Consider the following 20,327-nt stretch of genomic DNA (forward strand, 5'->3'; position numbering starts at 1 on the left):
ACGTTTTTCAGGAAAATGAATTCATTTAATATCTACATTGTAAGTAAGTACGTTTATCGTATTCCTATGAACTGGAGAAAATAATGTCATAAAAACGTTATCGGGTTATCAGCTGCATTCTTGATAACATTGTCAATAAAACAAGGTTAAGGTGAAATGCGTTAATAAGCCAGAATAATCAGACAAGCTTATACTACTAAAGTTAGACAGACCAAGAAAAGTCTGCAACGATTTTGATATAGCACGCCCAATGCAAGTGCAAAAATCGTTGCAGACTTTTCTTGGTCTAACTCTAATAGTTACATTAACTTTATCGGAGTACGAACACGTTTTATCCTATTTCTTTCGCGGTCGTAACTGGAATTACAGGTAATGGTTTAAATGTTTCAAACATTTTTAAGGAGAACGGAAAAATGAGCCAAGGTCCCAATACGTTAACTCATGTGGGCCATAAAGCCCTTGGGACTTACAGGAACTCGTTAAATTAGCAAACAAAGCCTTTTGAAAAGTTATTTTTAGCACAGTGGCTGCTGTTGCAACTTTTAGTTACAAAGTTGAAAATGACTCGTTTGTTGATTCATGTTTAAATTGTTTAAATATTATTTCTTTGCAGACTTGTTTACTTTACTTTACTATAGAAATGCTATGTTATGGCTGGGACAAGTACGGTTCTTCGAGTCGAGTTTACTCAGCAACAGTAATGTCATGAAAAGTTATTATGTTCTTGTAAAACTCTTAGGTATCTTTATTATGCTGAAGATCCTCTGTGCTGGAATTGCACATTAATTGGAAATTCGTTAGATACCAATTGTGTTCGTTATTGGCATGGCAATTAATGATTCTTCTAACTATAATAATATGCAGTAAAGTAACAGTTTTTTCTCAAACATGCAATGAAATATTGATGTTATGTTCCTTATAATAGGCTGCGAAGTATGACGTTTCAGGTGCGGCTAGGACAAAAGGTCGTTAATGGAATTTCATACACATCTTGCAGGCCTAGGCCGGCAAAGTCCTCTTTTTTAATTTTCATTTCACAGATATTTGTGACACAGCATCGTGGCATTCATTCATAAAAAAAAACTAGAGGCAGTATTTGCTTTATGGTTCGTAATGACACTCTGCCACTACGCCTATAAAAAAAAAACAAAAAACAATGTTTGCTATAATTTGCAGTTTTATTTGTATAAAATTAACATGAACTTAATAAATAATACATTCTATAATTTTATAATTTCAAATTATAAATTTAACTACACAAATAAAAACATTCAAAATATTTAATCTAAACGTTAGCGGTAAAAAGGTCTACTCAAACACGCGTAGTTATATTTTTTTAATTGTTATGGAGGTAAAGTTGAAAAATATTCATTCTGTTTTATTGGATTTATGGTGCGTTGTTGATTTTTTGACTTTAATATGAGTTCCGACGAAATAATGAAATTAATTAGGTGTTGGAATTGGCAGCGTAAGCAGAATTGATTTTAAATAACTTGCTGCCTCTGCCGCCAAGTAAAAGACGAAGTGTGTATATGGTTGCTTATGGCAATTTTATTATATGAGAAACTAAGAAAAATGGTTTACAGTTTATTAGAAACAGTTTTGTGGCATATTTTAAATGAATGTAACTACAAATTCGCCAACACTGTGGAAATTATACTTATTTACTCCAAGCATAAAGCAACGATGTATGTGAAACATGATATCAACATGAAAGACTATGTAAACTTATGTGACGAAAACGACAGTCAGACGGATACAAGGCGAAAAAATCAAAGATACATGAAAATAGACGGGTAGTAAAAATACACGACTCGTGTAAAACATAAGCGTGATAATAGAATAGAATAGAATAGAATAGAATAGAATGTTTTTATAATGATATAGGTACGTGTTGGTTACATTTTGGGTGTAGTTTACTTTTAGTTTTTTCTATAAATAAAACTTGGGTTTCGTGGATTTTTTATTTTATTTATTTCATTGCATGTTTGAGAAAAGCACTATACATACCTCGGCGGGAAATGGGGTTGCCCGCGCTCAGACCTATCCGGCCTCGCTTCGCTCGGCCGTCTATATGTCTTCGGCCGGCAACCCCTTTCGTCCCGGCCTCTGTAGTAATGTACTAATAATGAACCCCGTGTTTAATCGTAGAACCAGCAGCCGCTCTTGGACGTTGTCCGGGAGCGTGCGCGCGAGCTCTGCTCCGGCGCGGACGCCGCCAGCGGCGAGCGCGTCGAGCAGCGCACGCGCGAACTGGCCGACCGGTGGAACGTCTCCTGTGAAGGTAAGCCTGTCACATTTTCCTTATAACTGTCTAGTAAAACTTGTAAAGGTCGTCGGGCACTTGACTTAAGATCCTATATTTGATGGGGGGCTCACAGTGACTCTTCATGTAGATCGATCTTGAGCTTCTCGCTTCATTTCGCTCCAAGACTTCCCAATTTACTTCGCCTCGTCGGGCACTACTGACAATAAATACCTTACTCGATTACTTTCTTTTAAGCTGCAATGCACGGTAGTTGTCTTCCAGAGCTGTCAGACACGATCACTTCTTGATTCCTGTGTGCTAGTTAATTATCAACTCGAAAGAATACTACTTGCTGAAAGAACAATATTTACCAAACTCTTAGGTCTCGCTAAGCGCGCTGCGACAGCTGAGAACCAGCTCCAACGCTGGAGTCAGCTCTTGGAAGTGCAGCGGAGCTTGGCAGCGGGCGTGACCGCGGCATCCGACCGGTTGCGGCAGCTCGACTTAAGCCCCAGCACGAGGCGGAAGGCTGTGGACACGAGACATGCGTTACAGGTCAGTGCTGCAGGAAATATACATTTGAAGTAATCTATAAATAGACGTAAAAAGAAAGAATGCCCGAGTAGATCTTTAAAAGCTTGAATCTCTTGACATGTATGTCAAGTATTTCTGCCGAGGCATGTGCCGCAGAAATTTTCAAACGCCCTTTGCGATTACCGCCGATCTCGGCGTTATTTTGAAATAACAAATGTTTATTAGCACAATTAGGTGTTCGTGCTCTACTAATAATCATTTAAAGATTGTACAATTTAAAACAAGTTGTGTGGAATTTTACACCACTCTTAACCAAACATCGGTTGAATCCTGTATATTGGTGAGCCTACATTTATCATCAACTGAAAGCAATGAAATAACATTATAGAGAGGCGATTTTTATTTTCAAAATTACCTAATTTAACATTAATATCATATCGGAAATAGATAAATTGGACTTGTAAACTAAACCTTGTAACAAATGGTTGGTTTGACATTTTAGCGAGATTCCTCTGTCAAATAAAGATTGTAATAGTCGTTTGCATCACGCGAAGCTCGCACTAATCCCAGCTGCCGTGAGTCACTCGCGGCAATAAAAACGAGTCGGGGAGAACATTCCTTAAGCTATCTCATTCGTGCTCCTGATTATATTTAGATATTTAGGTCTCTGGATATATGTGATCTCCACGAATAGGTACCTACTGTTTTAATTCATTTTATTTTAGATAGTCAAAGGATTTCATTTTAAAAGGACCAGGAGGAGTCATAGAATTGTATTTTAAAAAATAACAAGGAACTTATCAAAAGTATACAACTAAGCAAATGATCAATCAGATGCGTTTTATAACTAAGGCAAGGCAACAACACTTACGATCTAAGAACAAACCGTTTCTATTTGTGTTTGGAAATGTTACATTTTGAATTTGTTTTGAGTTCTAGCTCGAGGTAATTTGTTAAGTTAAATAATTCAACAGCCTGGTGTCTTGCACAGTGTTCCTCTATTTTTGAAGATAGGCGGAAATTCACATTTATATTTTTGGTGCGCGACACGCAACTCCTCTTCCTCATCGGTTTCAAATCTTGAGCTTAACGAGATCCGTGAGTAACACGAGCACATAGAAACTAGGTACCGCAAGGATACCAAGTTTTTCAAAATATTGCCTGCAAGAGGTCCATTGCGGGATCCGAAACATGATTCGAATCACTCTTAGAATTGAGTGTTTATAACACAATAATTTAGGTATTTTATTTGGTATTGATTTAGTGTTTAAAATACTTACCATGTATTGATTAGCCAGATATGGTTCCTCCGCAATGTTATCAATAAGTATGGGTAGGCCCGTCGTGAGTGCCCGCATTGCCGAGTAGAATGCGACGATGGATTCCGAATATTGGAATAGTTCCATGTAAAATCACAAATGAGAAGAGCTTTCTGAGCTTTTCTCAGCCATGTCTATTTTAAGCGCTGATGGACCTAATACAAAAGCACTAAGTATAACAGTATAACAAATGGGCTCGTATTTAACCGGTCAAATAATTAATCGAATTTGAACAAGTAAGTAAGCAATATTTTCAAAGCTTTGTTATTGCTGCGTCATTAGTCTTTACACTTATCTACTTAAGTGCACAGAGTATAGCCATTCCTTTAGGTAGATATTTTTATATCCGTAGGAGTATGTATTACCAAAAAATATATTAATTTTCGAACCTATATTCTCCGATTTTCACCACAACAAACTTCATGACATTTACATTTTGTAGGTTTGCCCTAATTATTATTTACCGAGTGCCAAAACAATGTGTTGATATTGGCAAACGAGGTTGGCAATTCCCCAAATGTAAAATTTTAAACGTTAAATGTATTCATTATAGACACGGGAGCTCCCTTCTGGCCATTTGACGCAATCTCGTAGTTTTCGAGTTCACCAATCTTCGCCTTATCTAGATTCAACTACGTTTGGTTAATTTTGGTCACACTGCACATATTGGTTTAGTTGTAATTTTTTTGGTTACGTTTAGAGGTATTGGGGCGCGATTCTTATCTGTTTTTATTACAAGTTAGGCCCCCATTGAAAACCAGCATCAAGGCTGAGAGTGGATCATATCATATTCCATATTTATTATATTTTTGTATTCCATCTTATATATTTACATCATGTATATTTAAAGTAAGGTTTCGCTAGATAAACGTGTTTTTCCCCAGGAGCTACAAAGTGAAGTGGCAGGGCTCGAGGACACTAGGGACGAGCTATTGGAACACGCGGACTTTGTCGTGGCGTTGCTGAAGCCACACTCGAAGGAAGCGGCCGAGGACACCGACAGATCTGTCAAGGAGCTCGTAGACACTTATGAGAAGTAAGTGCTTGTTCATTCAGTTTTCTTGTATGTATAGGAAATAATTTAGCAGGTTGACGGTGCTGTCGAGTTAATATTATGAAATATACGGTTATATGTATACGGTGTAGGTACACTTTAAAGATTGGCATATAAAATATACCATATAGGCCCCTGCCAAAACAGTGAAACCGGTAGTATGAAACTATTTCATAAAACTTTCGCAATATCAGTGTCGTCCTTAGCACAAAAACTCAAAATAATTTTCCTAGAATCACCATTCAGTAGGAATCTATGTCATAAAGTCTAAATTAGTTCAGTTGACGCTTCGTACGCACTACGCACGATTGAAAGTAAAACATGAAAGACCTACAAATCTTTCAAGAGTATAGACGAATTTTGTCATAAAAGAATTCGCATTTGCCAACGACTTACGAATTGGCGTTTCTTCAAGTAGTTGGCATCCGTCAACCACGCCTCGTTTACAGCCAAGCTTCTTCGTATTTATTTACACTTATGTGAAATGCAGTAAAGGTGACTGTCGTTTGTACTAATGCAGCACTTTATCAGCAGCCTGCCGGCGTCTAAATAACTGAAATTCTGAGATTTCTGGATGATGTTTGGACTTTCCTTTTCCCACAGTTTGTATCTTTTTTTTCTAAATTTTTTCGATGGTTTATTTAAGCGATGGCAAGGTACCAAATACCAAAACCTTTTTTTGATCAAGGGCTTTCAGTGGGTAGGCTACCAAGTACCTACTTAAATACAAGGAGACATAAATTCCATTTAACAAAAATCGCTCGAAGCAGACGTTTAAAATTCGTCACCAATCGCTGACATTGGGTGCCTTGACCAGTTTATTGCCTGGCTACCAAAAAAACTCTATCTGACTACAGATCCTATAGCAAGTAATCGACACCGTATTCCTTTAACTTAGCGTCTATACTAACCGCAAAATTAAATCGGTTTGTCATTGGTCACGATGTACATTGCAAATTTAATCGGGTCTCTAAATTTAATAACGGGTTATTGAGTTTCAAGTTCTGCTCACTTGCCATAAGGTCGAGTGTCATCGCGAGAATAAACTTAGCGTTTTGACACATATGCACCGGCCAAGGGCAAGCGCACAAATTATTGCACTTACTTACATAAGCCGAGACTGGATTTCTGCATGGAGGTTCTTATTACGTTTAAAAAGCTCAAGACAGAACAAGGAGTAACAGAATTGTTACATGGTAAACGACAAACTATTTTCCAAATGGTTTCTCGCAAAATTTAATGATTTTATGTTAGATATGACATATGAAAGTAAACTAATTACAAACTGAGCTAGAAACTGGTGAAATAATGATTGTGAATTGGATTGGTCTGGTTATAACTATTTTCATTCTGAGGTAATTTCAAAATCGGTTAACAGACTTGTATGATTAATTGCAGACTGAAACGGGATATACTTAATCCTAAATCCGAATCCATGAAACATTAAAAACTGTTTACGTTGACTATATGCCAATGCAATCATCACACTATGCTATTTAAAATCACCATTGATTTGTACAGGCCCGAAATGATCTCACTCGAGACAAACTCGAAATATTTCTACCATTAGATAATGCAAAAGTGTCTCCGAACCCAAGGACTTGAAGATTTTTAGCTACTATGATGTCATTTATTCGATACGTACAAATTTGTCATTCCAACTGTTTAATTGTGATTGGTCTATAATAGCCAAGCTTTAAGGCTCAAAGTCGATTGAGATTAATTTCGCAATGCGCACGGTTATCCTGGCGGCCCGTGGAAAGTTGCGTCACGATCATTTTTAGAAGATTCATGTTTGTGTTACAATGCGGGGTTTGTGCGTTTCAACAAAGTTCAACTCTTGATTTAGGAGGAAATAGTTTATAAATTAGGCGTTGCTGCCGCCTGACCTTGGTTTGGTGAACCGGTGGCCGGCCGGTATTTTGGCGGTTTTTGGTTGTTGGCGATATGAGGGCTCTGAAACTTCCTGAAAGTTAGTCACCTACTTCGCGGTTAGTTAGGTTGTGTCATGCTTATTTCCTGTTGTGTGGGGAAGCTGATACAGTACGACGTTAATTCGAGCCAAATGTGTATTAATTGCAACATTTTAAATATTTCAATTAATCAATTTATTAACTTTTAGTCGGTAATTACAGTAGGTATTAGGTACTCGTATCTACACGTAAGTACAAAATAGCTAACATTTGAAGTAGGAACGAGTAGGTAGTACCGAAAATAAGCTGACGAGTGAGTTGTTCATTGACGTTTTCTTGTTTTAATTGATTTCTTTAAAAACGCCCCAGTTATTGTGAAAAGCCTAGCTCGCGCCAACACCAATAGGTGGTCTAGAACAGAATCAATCAGCAGGCGCCGTTTCATGACGGTAACGAAGCAACTCGCATCCCGTAACTCACAAAACGGAACCTTCCCGCTTCCGCACAGAGTGTGATTTACCAGTGCGCATGCCCCAGACGTCGGCGCGGCAGGGGACGTCCGTGTAATCGTTACTTATTCAAACTGGCAGACGTAGGTATATCGATGTGGTCCGCGCATGCGTCCAGCCACTTTATAGGTCAGGGCCTCACAGTCTGCACTGGAACCTAGCTGCAGGGATAAAGTTAAACCATACGCCATTTATACCACGCATTATAAGTTTTTAAACGTGTCCGCCCTACGGACGAAATGTGCGAACAGCCGGGGGCCGCGAAGTGTGTTTTGGAACGATACAGAAGCGCGGTGCCCTTCCGCGATCCGACAACAATACTCCTCGGACCGGTCCGAAAATAAAGCCGCTTGCGGGGTTTCGCCAGTTTGGACAGAATATTATTTACGTTCTATAAGGAGATCGGGCAGACTCGCGGCGCACTTGGACAGCGAGAAAGTGTATTGCCGCAAGAAAATGTGATGCGAGCGCATGTGCCTATTTAGCGGTGATGCTGATGAGTCATGGACTTGAGCGTATTTCTGTAAAGCAGTCGCAGGGATCGTGAGAATTTGTAAGATTTGTTCTGTATACAATACCTACGATCTACATTTGGCAACGTTTAGCCGTATGTTTACCCAATCGGTGCGCGAGCCGGCCGGCGCGGCGTAGCCGTTGTTCACGGCCGGATATCATTAGTTCCTCGACAAAAGTTACGCAATGGCGATATAATATTATTCTATATATGTATATACGAGTATGTAAGTCTTATTCAATTTTGTCAACATATGGCATTAAGAGTCGACTCAAGGCCGACATTATCATAATGTAAACCGTGCAAAACGTAAACACTGGCTGCACCAAAAAACTCGCTCTGATGTCACCGACAAACATTGGATCGTGGAATATAAAATTAGATGCGTTCAGCGAATCTATCGAAAACGGTTCATTGAGCGACGAGCGGGCAAGGCGAGCGGGCGCCGCGAGCTACCGGCAACGAACGACGAGGTACGGCGGCGGCGCTCGCGCCGGCGACCTTCGCCGTCACGGGCGCCGCGTCACACCGCGCCGTCAGACTATTTTCGTAGCTTTTTGGCAGCTCTCCTAAACTCGTGCGCCCCTTACCGTATCCCCGTCCTAAACAGTCTACACTGTACGCTCTTATCACTCTAACGTGCATTTCTTTTACAGATTGCGACAGACTCTAGCGGCGAAGCTCGCCGAAATCGACGAAGTAGTGTCCGAATTCGACCGCGTGTCCGAGAAGATAGACGCCTTCCGACAGCGAATAGAAGTGTGCATCGCGAAGGTCAAGACTTTCTACGCGTTCGGAGAAGACGACGAGAGTGGACTCCGCTCTCTGACCAAGGAAGTCTCCGATCTCGCGGAGGCCACGAAGAGTTTTACGGACGAGAGCAGAAAGCGCTACGGCGGCTCCGCCCCTGCGGACGTTTCGCAGGAGCTGTCCTCTCTCGAGCTGTCTGCAGAAGCGCTGACTGCGGCCATGGAGGAGAAGGAGCGGGAATGGAAGCGTGCGCGCACGGCGCGCTCCGAGTACACGGCTGACGTCGAGGACGTCCAGGCCTGGGTCCGTGCCGCCGAGCTCACGGCTCGCGACCGCGCGCTGCCGCCCGAGCCCTACCGCGAGCGCCTAGTGGCCACTCGCGCCGAAGTGCCAAGTGTCACAGACCGTATGGAGCGGCTGACGCGCAATGCGCGCGCTATCGTAGAGGGTTCTCGCGACGCCGCCGAGCGGCAGCTGGTGTCGTCGACGGTGAGCGCGCTGGCCGAGCAGCTCGCGGCGGTCACCAGCGAGCTGGAGGCGCGACAGGCGGCGGTCGAGGACGCTTGCGACGCGGTGGCCCGCGTCCTGGCGCTACTCGAGCGCGTCCTGCTGTGGGTCGAGACGCAGCGCGCCTTCCTCGCGCGCCCGCTGCCCCTCGCTGACCTCGCTGAGGCTCAACAAAAACAGACTGAATATGGAGTAAGACAAACTACTACATTTCTTTTCAGTTGGGTTTGACTATTTTTGTTTTGTTTATTTACACTTTTGTTTTGTTCACAGAATGCACTCAAGAGTTGTAAACAGCAAACAAAGAATTTAGCAGATATGACTAAGGAAATAGAAGCCATTGAACGCGTCACGAGTTCAGGGGATTTGCCCGGTAGACTTGAGGCGGCGGAAAATGCAACCATAGACGTTGAAAAGCGATTAGCAAAGACCGTTAGTACTAACAACGATAAGAATTACATATAATATATTTACGTATTGTACACAAATAACATAACCTTTATTGTTTTTTTACAGAATGGTTTATTACAAGAACTTGCGGAAGAATGGGAGAGATGCGAAAAGAAGCTTAAAGATGTCGGCCACTGGTTGGAAGCTACGACGCGAGCGCTCGAAGCGCCACAGAATGCTAAGAAACCCCTGAGGGACCGGCTGGCACTCAGAGAGAAACTTATAAACGACATCTCCACACAGAAAACGAAGATTTCGTACGCCGTTGAGAAACTCAACGTGAGTGTCTATCAAACATTGGAACCGAGATCAGCGTCGGGGCTGGGGTTTAGTGTTGACTGTTTGTTTTTGATGCAGGTACACTTCGGACCGGACGGCGTGGCGGCGCAGTCGGCGGGCCCGGAGGGCGTGACGGAAGCGGCGCGCGCGCTCAACAGCTCCCTGGACGCGCTGGGCGCCAGCACCAGCACGCAGGCGGCGGCGCTGTCCGCGGCGCTGCAGCAGGTGGAGGCGTACTGCGCCGACGTGGCGCGGCTGCGCGCGCAACTGCTCGATGCCGAGCAGCAGCTGCGGCACGCGGCGCAGCCTAACTACAGCCCACGCGACCCCGAGCGCGCGCAGAGACAACAACAGGTAAGGACCGTTGTGAGCTCGGCACGGTCGCGTGCTCAGGGAGTCATGCCTGACTAGTCTCGCCCTCCCTGGGCGCGCGGCCTGTAGATGTACACGCACCGACACCATCAGGTCTAGTAGGTGGCTAGCGAATATTCTAGTTTTGTTTATCGAATTCGTGGTGGCGAACACGGCTTAGCACCGACCCGGCCGTTTCGTGGGCGGTATCGGGCCACCTGTACATTACCACTGGCTACGCATTCATTTTTATTTTTTTTTGTTTGTTTCCTCCACCCTCACCCGCTACTAACTTGTCGATCACGTATCCTCGTAGGCATGTCGAGAGAGAGTCAAGTCGTTGCAGAGCAAGATTCAGGCGCGAAACGAGCGAATAAAACTTTTAGTACAGCGTGGCGGGCCCGACGCGGACCCGCTGCCCGACGCGTAGCCGCGAAACCATTTAGCTTTTAAGTCCTTCTACTAGTTATCTATTCGATTCCTCTATAAAATTATTATATATTAAAAATTAAATATATATAATCGAAACATCGCAGCCACAGTCGTTTCTTTTCATGATCCTCAGCTTTCATCGCCCACACGAAACAGAATCATCTAATTAAACGAACACTTGTAAATGATGTATTTGTCCGTACTTGCGTATCAGGAGGTCACCCGGCGTATCGATGAGCTGACTCGGGCTATCTACGGCCTGGACCCGTACTTCGTGATGTCCGCGATGCCCGCGGACGAGGCGGCGCGCACGCTGGCCGCGCTCGTGGCCTCCGCCGACAGCGCCCGCGCGCGGCGCGCGCGCTCGCCCGACCGCCGCGCCCGCGCCCTGGCCGTGCCCGAGCCGCCGCGCGGCCGCAGCCCCGCCTGGGTGCTCGGAGGGACCACCTACGCTGAGATAGTCCGCGGACAGGGCTCCAGATCCAGCTCCGTCTGTTCCCAGAGAAACCCGAGCACCCAGAGGCACTATGAGATACTTAATGTCGAAGAACCCCGCATCGGTTCCTCCGCATCTCACGGCGAATACAGTGAAATAAGTGCACGGTGTGAACATACAGAATACGATAGTGCTCGGTCCAGTGAGACCCGCGTGTATGAATGTGAAAGTGAACCTGTTAGGGTAGAAATTTGTCGGGACGAATTTGTACCATATACTGAGGAAGACTTTCATGTAAACAAAACTATGGACTATAAGGTTCAGGAACCCGTTCATGTGGCACAGGTTGTGGAAACCGTGGAGGAACTCCCGGTGCCATCTTTAGAAATAATTCAGCCTGACTATCAGGAAAAGGAGCGCAGTCCTGATAGTCGAAGTCGATCTCAGGAGTTATCTTATGCGGAAATTCTAGCTCTAGGATTACGTAGACAACCTAAAACACAAACAATTGTATCTCTTCCGAAACCACAGGTCGCGCAAGTTGATATAGTAACGGATGTTACAAAAGATGTGGAAACTCGGATAATCCAAAAAGACCGTATTGATAATTTGAAGCTGAAACCAGAGAAGCCAGAGCGATCGCAACGTAGCCGCTCCAGGGACATGCCGAGACAAAGGCGAGCTCCCGAAAAAAGGCAGACTAAAGCTCACGAGACTCAAGTGCAGAAAAAGAAAAAAGCCAGTAAAAAAGTAATAGAAGTTGATGACTTTGATGACGCTGATAATGATGACATGCCAACCTCCGTTGAAATTAAAGTAGAAAAACCGGAGGGTTTAAGAAAAGAAGTCACTAAAAAAGTGCAACACAGCGCCACTGTTGTGGAAACTGTTACTGAAGTGGTTTTAACTGAAGTTGTGCAAGAAGAACCTATTGATATTGAGCATAAAAAAATAAAAAAGAAGAAGCCAAAGAAATACAAGATTGATGAGGATGAAATTGAAAAAGCGCTTAAGGAAATCGAAAGTCTTGATAAACACAAAAAAAAGAAAATAAAGGATCTTCATGAAAAGACCGAACCTGAATTTTCGTTTGAAAATCAAGTTATCAAGGACAAAACTCTTGAAATTCAAGTTTTACCGCAAGAGGGTTCGACAGAAAAGCCCAAGTCTAAGAAGAATAAGCACAGAGTTATGGTCACAGATTTTATAACTATAGAATCACAGATAAAAGAACCAGAACCAGTAATGCAACATCAAAAGATAACTGAAACGCTAGAAAAGAATAAAGTAGTAACTGATATCTCAGACAAGACTAACCAGCAAGTCAAGAATGAACCAGAAAACAAAAAGTCTAAAAATAAAAAGAAGAAACTCAAGGAAGAAACACACAATGAACAATCACAGACTGTTGACAATACTTTCAATGTCTCGCATTTGGAAGATACAAAAAATATAACTGAGACTGTATCGAAGGGTGATATATTTGATATTAGTGATTCTAATGAAAGTGGTGCTAAATACGAGAAGCCGACTAAAAAGTTGCACGGTGCAGAAACATCATCATTTGAAATGTCTAGTGACTTGGAAATAACATTATTAACAACCGAAACATCGCCGGCTAGTGAATTTGTAGACAGTTCAGAAATAAAAGATAAATATATAGAGCAATCATCTTTTAATGAAACGATACGCGACCAAGAACATATGTCTGAAAAAAATACTAAAGCAAAGGTTGCTGAAGTGGAAATCCCCAAAGAGAAATCTAAGAAAAAGAAAGAGAAAAAAGGTAGTTCTAAAACTCAAGATCAAGCTCTAAACTTGACAGAAATGAAAACTAGAACTGATTTCGAAACGCATATTGAAACAGCCATCCAAGATAATACCCGAGAAGGGTCAAATATCCCTACAAAAATAGATGATCATATATCTCAAAATAAAACAGTTAAGAGTGAATCTTCTGAAATAGTAGACGTGATTCTTGAAATAGGACAAGTTAAAAAGGAAAAGGAACAAACAGGACACGATAGTGAAATATGCAGTCTAAACCGGGAGAATCCAGAAACAGTTATCAATGAAGCTACTCCAATTCAGCAAGAGGAGACAAATAAATCTGCCAAGGGTAAATCCAAGTCTAAGAAGACAAAACATTTAGATAATGAACCAGAAAAAGTTTCTGAAACAAAAAATTTAGAAGTTTTGGATGAAACTGACAACACTATGGAGAAACAAACCACAACCGGTAAACATATTGCTAGCTCAGGTACTAAAGGCAAGTCAAAAAGTAAAAGATCTAAGCAAGTGGAAAACCCGACTGAGACCCAAGTTTTGATAGAAAATGAAGACAAGCCCATTGGACAAACTGATGAAGAGCAGTTCGAAGTAGTGAAGAGCCATAAAAAGAAACCTAAATCTAAAAAGCCGAAAGTAGTAGACGATGAAATAGAACGAGCTTTGAAAGAGATTGAAGAGTCACAGGCATCAAAGAAAAAAGAAAAGTTTGCTGAAAAAATACCAAAGAAAAATCAACGTTCTGAGACAGAATCTCGCAAGACTGAATGCAATGTAGATATTATGCATGAAGTATCCGAAGTAAAAGAAAACCTTATTACAATGGATTGGAATACTCTGATGGCTGAGGAAGAATCAGTTCCTCTAGAAATTATCAAACAACCAGAAATACTAGAAACAACTCGACAGGTAGCCACTGAAGTGACTATACTTGATTCTAACGCTATACTGAAGGAAGATTTTAAAAATATTTCTAGAGATAATATACATGATGTCAGTTCCGAAAGTACTTCTAACGAAACGAAGTTACCCAAAGATTCGGTTATTACTATAGTTGACATTAAAAATAAAGAACAAGAAACGGCATCAAATCCTGCCAGCGAACAAAATAATAACGATAAAAATTTCAATACAGAATCTCTTAAAGATACTGTATTAGTTGAAGAAACTACTATCGAACCAGTAATTGAAGATGTAAAGACTACAACGATATACCTCATAACTCACGAAGAAAAGAAACTACCTCCCATCAGGACAGTCAAAGTGTTTAGCAGTAAAAGCAATTCTTTGGAAGAATCGGAAAATATTGAAGAATCAACTGCAAGTGCAATCACTGATAATCAAGATAATTATGATAAAATCACTACTGAAGAGGAGAGAGCCGAAACAGAACGACTAGTAGGGCAAAATGTCCATGATTTAAGTATAACGCAAGATAGACCAGATATTGTCGTCAGTAACATAACAAGTAGCTATACACAAGCCACAGCGGAAAATATTGACATACACACTATTTCGAAAGAGATTGACAAGTCTTCCGTAAAGACATTTGAAGAAGCCGACTCTTCTAATATCGCTAATAGTAACAGCAGTGTAGATATTTTGATAAAGGACTTCCAAGAACCCCATCTAGAAAAAGCTGATAAATCGCTACCTTCCGGTCATGTACCAGAAACTTCAGCCAATGCAATTACAAAAACCGAGGTCGTAACTGTTTCTGAATTTCAAACTAACGTCAAACGCGAAGAAACCAATAAGGCCGACTACAAAGAGATACACAAAGCTGACTCTTTAGAAACGGGACACGAGATAACCGTTTCTGAAGTAGCAGCAGAAGATCAAAATACAAATGAGGTCGAAGAAGCCATATTTGGTTCGGTAAAACACCGTAATAAAACTGTTAAAAATGAAATTCAAAACTCTTCTATTCCTTATGAGGCACTTGAAGAGATCAAAACCTATTCATTAGAGTTAGATTTTGATCAGATAGATTATAATTATTATCAGTATGTACTTAAAGAACATGAAGATAAAGAAAAAATGGCTGAAGTTAATTTATTGACTGCACCAGAAGTAGTCAAGAACATAGTACCGAAAGAATCAAGTAAATCAGTCGAAACTACTGACATTTGTACAGAAGTCCTGCGTCAGCTCAGAGAAGAAACTCCTAAGTATAGTTATCATGAGATTAATGCTGCCGAAGCCTTGCTGGCTTCCCTCCCTACTGGAACAACTCTGCAATCTATACCAACTAAAGAAAACAAGACCGTCATTGAACCAGAAAATGAAACATTATTAAATTTACAAACGGTTGCCGAACCTACTGTTTCAAATGATAACAACGAAGTTACAAGTATCGAAAACTTGGGTGCTCAAGAACCGTATCCGCATGTGGATGCTCTTAAGTACCTTAGTCACGAAGTGCGTCCGCAAAGTTATCACGAACTTGTGGATGCGGAAAGTATATATGCGTTGACTAAAGAATGTCGTCAATCTCCTGCTAAGCAGGTAACCTTCGAAGAATTGCCTAAGCATACCCCTGATGTTGAAACATTCGAAAAATTGACGTTGTCTGAAGCCCAATCTACAAACGTATCAATTAAAGAAGACGCCAAAGAACTGACCCCGAGTTTAATGAATATAGTCTGTGAACAAACACGCCACAACTACCATGAAATTAAAGACGCTGAATACTTATTAGCTATCGCGAGGACTGTTGAAGATGGTAAACAAGTTGCGTCTACTAATAATGTGGAATCCATCAAAATACAAGAGAAAACAGTTTCAACAAATGATGAAGAACTCATCGAAACACCTTCAGATGAAGACAAATATATTGATGCTGCAATTTCCGAAACAAGTTTAGAGCATGTTCAATCTGTGCCTGTGACCAATGGACTGAAAGAAGTAACCACTGCGACCAACCGTCAAATAAATATAAATAAATTACGTTTCCATGAATTGCCTAGATTTAATTATCAAGACATCTATGACGCGGAAAAATTATATGCGATTGTAACAACAAGCCGTTGTCATGAAGAAATCGCTGGAGCAGACATAATTCAATCGCAGGAACGTAGTCGCGTTAATACACAGACGTCGGACGAGATAGTCCCAAATATGGATGAAAGTTTTATAATATTAAAAGAAAAAGATAATGTAATAATACCAGAAAAAGAAATAAAAGCCGATGAAATAATAAATGAAGTTACCAATTTAATTGACGATGCAATTGATAATTCTGCCAAAGATACAGAAGCTAGACCTGCGGGCAGCTTGGGTTTAGTTTTAGACTCATTGCGATATAGTTATCATGAAATTCAAGATGCAGAACAGAAACTGGCTGTTCTTATCACTGAAAAAGAAAATAAAACCTTAGCGGAAATCCTAGAAGATGATAGTACCATACAAACAATCGAAATTCAAGCTGAAAAAGCAAATAAGCAAGATCTTTCTGGAGCCGAGTCAAAGGCTGCAGAACCTCAAAGCTCTACGTCTACCATATCAGATACTACTGAGTCTTGTCTTCCAAATAAAGATGCACCATTTGATAAAAATGACGAAGAAAAGCAATCCGACTATATAATACCTGAAGAAGAACTGAAGCATACCTTAGTTTCTATGATATTTAAAGATAAAACATTTGTTGAAAATTCTTTAAAAGCTGCAGAAGCGATGAAAGTTAGTGACATTGAAGGTGTTTCTCAAACGATTATCGAACGTGATAGTAGTGATATCAGATCAAGCGACGTCGCTGAAAAAGACGATACTTGCAATGCAGACGAGGAAATTGATGATGAATTAGATTTCGTCATAGTAAGCAACAACGATGTGATTCAAGAAAAACCTTTAGATTCAACAATTAACATTATTCATACCATTGATGAACCAGTGTGCACCGGTATTTCTCAAGTCGGTACTATTATAACATCCAACCTGAGTGAGAAACCTGCCGAAAAACCATCGTTAGAACATGTACCTACGATAATCGAAGAAGGCAATCTAGAAGTAGTAAATACACCACCATGCACGTTTAACTATTCTCGTGAGTTTATTCAACGTGGAATACAATCAGCCTTCGATGATGCAACTGAAAAATGTACTGAAGCTGATACGCAATCTGTTACTACGGACCAAAGTGTTCTCAAATCTATAGATTCAGACATTTCTGTTCAATTAGACCAAAATATTATATCACATAAGGGTACTGACATTAAACCCGTTATTCCGGAACTAAGTGATTTCGTTAATGTAACAAAATCTAAATCAACTACTGAACAAATAGTTTTACCACATCCAGATTCCGAAATTAGAACCGAAGTGAAATCTCCCATTCATAGCTTGCAAGATTTACTCCCTTCTATAGACTCTATTCCCGAATTTAAACCTTCATATCCCGTAGTAATTTCAAACTTATCAGCTGATGCTCCTGAGTTTACACCTTCTTACATGTACAAATCGGTAGAATCAGCGTCAGAAATAATAACTCCTTTTGGTATTGACCAACAAAAACAATTTCCGGAATTACATGGAACTAGAGACATATCATTTACTCCTGAAACAGACACTGAAGGGAAAACTTCTTATTCAACCATTTTACAGACTAAGAAGGAAAAAGAATCTCTGTCTGGAAGGGACATATCAGACACTGCCGACATACCATCTAAGGAAACTCCGAATGAAACTGATAAAGTAACGGAAGAAGACTCGCAAGCTGTATCTAAACGACACAAAAAGAAGAAAAAGAAGGAAGATAAGCGAGAAAAAATTGTTGAACAGCCTACGCATTTTAATACCGAATTTAAAGATGCTGAACCAAAAACCGTTACTGAACCGATAAATGTTTGGGCTAAAAGTAGTGAGGATGGCAAATCATATGCTGAAGTAGTGGCAGAAGGGTTGCATGAAAATATAGACAGTAATTTGACTAAACAACAAGAATCACAGCTTACATACGAATATCATGTGAAGCATGACGTGAAATCCGGCGCACAAGAGGAAATTAAAATGACACCGGATACACAGATGGTAGACTCTAATGAAAGTACTTGGGCAAAAATAGTTGCGATCCATCATTCTTCTCCTGAAAGAGTCGAAGAAGTACCGCACAAAGAAACTTTCAAAGAAATTCTTGTACACAGACCACCACTGATATTAGTAGACGAAAGTAGTTCCGAATGTAAACCTGAAGCACCTGTTGATACAGAAGGTTTTATCACTGTTGAGAAAAGGAGTCGCTCTAGGTCTAGATCAAGAGATAACAGGTCTCGATCAAAATCAAATGTAACACTTTCGAATGAAAAACGTGAAAATTCTGAAAATAGGTTTGATGCTCTACCCATTCTTAAACCAATAGAACCAGCGGTCACTAGTCCTAATGAAGAGGAAGAGACGATTATGGAGAAAGATGAAGATAAGAAAACATTGGTGAAAGTTGAAAAACCTAAGAAAAATAGAAGTCGGTCAGGAAAGTCTAAAGAAAAAGAAATTAATGTGCAATCAACAATATCTGACGTCACTCATACATATGTAGAAGATGAACAGCCAAAGAAAGATAAAAAGAAAAGGTCAAATAAATCCAAAGATACCGTAAAATCAGAAGATATATCTAAACCTAAAGAAGAAGTCCATGAAAAGTATGTAGAGCCTAAAAATGAAACGGAAGTAAAATCACCTCAATCAGAAGAAATTGAAGATAAAAAGAAAAATAAGAAAAAGAAAAAAGATAAACGGTCTTCACCTGTTAGGGAATGCATTAAATCAAAACCTTTAGAGGAAATAAAGGTGGAAGAAAAACCAAAACACATCGTTGATAAGTTAGTTACTCAAACTTCAATGTCCAGCCCCGAATCTATTCACACACCTATCAAAGACAGGTTTTATAACGAAGCTCAATACTGGAAAAATGATCCAAGTGGCATAGAGGAAGTTCTTACCGTAGAAATAAGTCCTACAAAAGAAATAACTTCTATTACTACTGAAACTAAAGACATTCAATCTGTTAATACTCCTGAAAAAACAGGAACGGACAATATACAAAAACATAAAACTGAGCAGACAAAAATGAGCGTAGAAACTAGCAGCACAGAGACAAAATTAACGGAAGAATTGTCGCTTGAAAGTAAAATGGCTGACTTGCAAAGAGAAATTGAAGAAATGCTAGAACCTGAAGATTCTTCGCTAGTGAGCGATGACACGCCAAAAGAATTAATTAGCTCTGCTAGTTCTGAATCTCAAAATGATGTTATAGATAATATTACCCCTTTATTAGCGTCTCCTGAATCTGAGGCTGAGATTGCAATTACTGAAGAGGAGCCACCCCCAAATTCTAAAGATACAAAATCTAAAGAAGAAGTAACACTTGGCGAAAAGCATATAAGCGTCAGCATGATCGATGCATTGCTAGAAGATGAACCAGCAAATATAGAGCATCCACAGGATGAAATCCAAACAATTAGTAGTGATTTCATAGTCAATAAGGAATTTGAACAAGATAAAGAGAAGGAAAAAGTAGTTGAATCAATCGATGAACTTGAAAGTATGACTGTGGAGAAAACTGTTCAAGATAATGTCAACAATAGCGTATCGGCTGAAATGTTTGAAAAACCGCTAGAAGCTGTAGAAATAACAGACCTTTCTAACCCTGCTCATGACGTCATTACTAACTTATCTAATATAAAAGTAGACAATTTCTGGGTGGATAAATCTGCGATAAATGACGCTGAAAATCTCCTTATCAAACAGAATCAAATTGAAACTCCAGAAGTTGTCTCACTTAATAAAACTAAACGCGATAGCCTACAAAAAAACATAGTTATTGATAATTCGTTTTGGATCGAGAAACCTATGTACCATGACGCGGAATGCCAATATTTTCTATCAATTGCTAAGAAAACAAAAACACTTCCTACTTCCAAAGTAGAAATACAGGCAAATGATCAGAACGATAAAGATAAGGATCCTAGCGGCAGTTCGGGCCATACGTCCGATGCGGACGAGACTAAAGACCCTTGTGGTTCACCTTTTGATTCGAATTATATTTCAATGGATTTGCCCGGCGGAATATGCAGTTGGAAAGACCAAAGTTCATACTTGAGCGTAGAAACGCCAATAGACTCTATTATTAGCGATGACCGCTTAGGCGACATCCAAGAGGATATACTAACAGCCCTACCCTTAGAACCAGTTCCTCCCCCACCCTCACAGGAGCCGGCGGCAGAGGCAGCCCGGAGGACACCTAAGG

At 40.6% G+C, this 20,327-nt stretch overlaps 2 protein-coding genes across 10 annotated transcripts in view; one reads left to right on the forward strand and one right to left on the reverse strand.

The window, feature by feature from the left end:
• Nucleotides 1-20,327, forward strand: part of LOC134665398 (muscle-specific protein 300 kDa) — a 204,405-nt gene that overhangs the window by 143,517 nt on the left and 40,561 nt on the right. For 8 of the 9 annotated variants that reach the window (XM_063522347.1, XM_063522371.1, XM_063522355.1 and 5 more), the window contains 8 exons: nt 2,152-2,284; nt 2,631-2,803; nt 4,986-5,137; nt 8,748-9,540; nt 9,622-9,780; nt 9,865-10,077; nt 10,156-10,431; nt 11,075-20,326. In XM_063522347.1, the coding sequence (XP_063378417.1) occupies nt 2,152-2,284; nt 2,631-2,803; nt 4,986-5,137; nt 8,748-9,540; nt 9,622-9,780; nt 9,865-10,077; nt 10,156-10,431; nt 11,075-20,326 (11,151 nt within the window). The remainder of the gene's footprint in view (nt 1-2,151; nt 2,285-2,630; nt 2,804-4,985; nt 5,138-8,747; nt 9,541-9,621; nt 9,781-9,864; nt 10,078-10,155; nt 10,432-11,074; nt 20,327) is intronic. The other variant, XM_063522414.1, reaches the window with a different exon arrangement.
• LOC134665842 (protein croquemort-like) overlaps nt 1-20,327 on the reverse strand; it is a 407,398-nt gene that overhangs the window by 110,345 nt on the left and 276,726 nt on the right. The window lies entirely within an intron of this gene.

This window comes from Cydia fagiglandana, chromosome 1 (assembly GCF_963556715.1).
Source record: "Cydia fagiglandana chromosome 1, ilCydFagi1.1, whole genome shotgun sequence".
NCBI lineage: Eukaryota > Metazoa > Arthropoda > Insecta > Lepidoptera > Tortricidae > Cydia > Cydia fagiglandana.